Source organism: Oryzias latipes, chromosome 10 (genome assembly GCF_002234675.1).
Source record: "Oryzias latipes chromosome 10, ASM223467v1".
In the NCBI taxonomy this organism is placed as follows: domain Eukaryota; kingdom Metazoa; phylum Chordata; class Actinopteri; order Beloniformes; family Adrianichthyidae; genus Oryzias; species Oryzias latipes.
The window spans coordinates 13328199-13330738 of NC_019868.2; the positions used below are offsets into that span (position 1 = coordinate 13328199).

Genomic DNA, 2540 nt, shown 5'->3' on the forward strand with positions numbered 1-2540 from the left:
GTATCTTTGCTTCTTTTTTGAAGGTATCTTTTTTTCATTTTCTCTATGCACAAGTTTCAATGCAACAACATTTACTACTAATATTTTTTTTTGGGGGGGGGAAATCAAAACAAACATCTTAACCCTCGTATTATGTTGAAAAAAAATTACCTTGATTATGTTGCGGGTCATTTTGACCCATACTGTGTAAATCCACTCAAAACAATAAAAAAACAGGTTAAACTGATATCAACTTTATTTTAGAATATTTCAACATTTAGGAAAGAGACAAACAATACTATTTTTTTATTCCAACACTATATTTAATATTTTTTTCCTTCACAAACACTTTTTTTTTGTAATTTAACTTGTCACATTTTCTGAGATTTTCAATATTCAGTATCTTCAATGTTCTCCACATGAAGGACAGAATGTAACTGTGTGCTTTCTGCAGATGAAATTCTTGCATTTTACACAAGAGGTACTTGTTTTACTGTCATCTCGGGAGGGACAGACCTGGCATCTTTTTCGTTTCTTTACATCTGTATCCACTGGATCCATTGCAAACTGGTTGGATGTCCTGAACTTGATCTTTTCAATGACAGCTGCAGCTGCTGGTGATCGAGCTGGCCTGGCTCGCCTCTGGATCTTGGGAGTGATGAGTGCTTTGCCGAGTTCCTCCAGGAAAAGCCGACGTCGGTACAGTTTGCCGGCGTTCCATTCCTGGTTGATTTCAGACCACAGGACATAGGCATTGTAGGCAGACACGTCCACAATATTGAAGAAAATTGCCATGGGCCAACGAGCAGTCTTGCGCTGGCAGCTGTATGTTGCTGTGACTTTGTCCAGATTGTCAACTCCTCCTTTGGTGGAGTTGTAGTCCAGGATCATTTGTGGCTTCATGTCATCTCTTGTGCTCAGAGATGCATCTGTATGCATTGTACTCATTACAAGAACATTCTTGTTTCTCTTCGGGCAGTATGAAACAACTGTTGCTTTTTCAGTGAAAGCAAATATTGAGGAATGCATAGGTCTCCCCTGTATCTTGAGAATTTCACTGGGAAGTTCTGGCTTATTTCTTCTGACTGTTCCCAACATAGTCAGCTTCCTCTTCTGAAGTTCCTCCCCAAGGCGGTAGGATGTAAAGAAGTTGTCACATGTGATGTTATGACCTTGCAGCCCTTCACTCATTTCGAGCACCACACGCATCCCCTGGTTCTTCTCAGGTGCTCCTCCAGGTGATTTTCCAGTGTACACTTGCATTTTCCATGCATAGCTAGATTTTGCATCACAGGCTGCCCATATTTTTATGCCATACTTGGCGGGCTTGTTGGGCATGTACTGTCGGAAAGGACAGCGCCCTCTGAATGGAACAAGGCGCTCATCTACAGTAACATGGGGACCGGGATTGTACAACAAAGGTAGAATTTCGACCCATTTATCCCATACATCTCTGATTGCAGCTAGTTTGTCACTTTCACGTCGACCAACTCTGGTGTCACGGTTGTCAAATCGGATCACACGAGATATCATATGAAATGTCTCCAGAGACATTGTTGCTCGAAAGATTGGTCTTCCATTCTCTTCATTCCATAGACTTGAAGTTGCTTCTCCCTTTGATCTGTACACTCCAGCTAATATCAGAATTCCAATATAAGCATTCAAGTCAGTCTGATCCAGTGACTTCCATTTCTCTTGAAATACACGCCTCCCCTCCAAGTTAGTCATGTCCAGTATAATCCTCTCTATTGGTTGGGATATGAAGAGCTGAAATGCTGATTGAATATCATCAACTCGTGTGACAGCAAATCTTGTTGGACCAGGTGTCATTTTGATGATATTGGAAGATGACAGTCTGCCTCGGCTTTGGTGTGGTGATGTTGACCATTTTATATTACCATCTTTAGATGCCCATGTCCCCTCTGTGGATGAGGATTGCTCCATACCCAGGTTTTCATCCGATGGAGAGACAACGGCAGACTCGTCCTCTGAATCCTCCTCATCGTCGGAAAATTGAAAATCTGGATCATCAATATCATTGTCCTCTGCATCTGAAAGATCCTCTATCTCTGAAATTTCTTCCTCTGCATCACTATCAAAAAACAGTAATAAAGCTTCTTCAGCTGTAAATCTTCTGGAGCTCATTTTTGCTGTTTCTCAAAGAGATGACACGAGAACAGTGACAAGGACAAGGGAGAGAAAGCTCCTCCCCCACACACACCTGGGTCTCTGATCTGAAGGTCTATTCAGAGACAGTCAAAATATAAATAATTTAGCAATCAAAATAAAGTGCATCAAAGAGACATGTTTATTTCGGATCTGGACAGCTACTTGCTCACATCAAAGTGTGTGGGTCAAAATGACCCGCAACATCATCTTTGTATACAAACTGTTCACAGACATTCCACGACACTTCACAGTATCCAGATTTTACACACAAGTTCATGACCCTAGATGAGGAAAAGTCACCAACTTTCGTGAAGAAAAAGAAAGGATAACCAGTTCTTTGGTCAAACCAAAAACTGAAATGGGTCAAATTGACCCTTAACATAATATGAGGG

General features: G+C 41.3%; 1 protein-coding gene across 1 annotated transcript; it reads right to left on the bottom strand.

Annotated features, from left to right (window-relative positions):
- Positions 1-307: 307 nt before the first annotated feature.
- On the bottom strand, positions 308-2277 carry LOC101160710 (piggyBac transposable element-derived protein 4-like). Its single transcript, XM_023959441.1, has one exon. It carries the CDS (start codon positions 2122-2124, stop codon positions 385-387), a length of 1740 nt encoding a protein of 579 aa, XP_023815209.1. The 5' UTR covers positions 2125-2277; the 3' UTR covers positions 308-384.
- Positions 2278-2540: the final 263 nt, after the last annotated feature.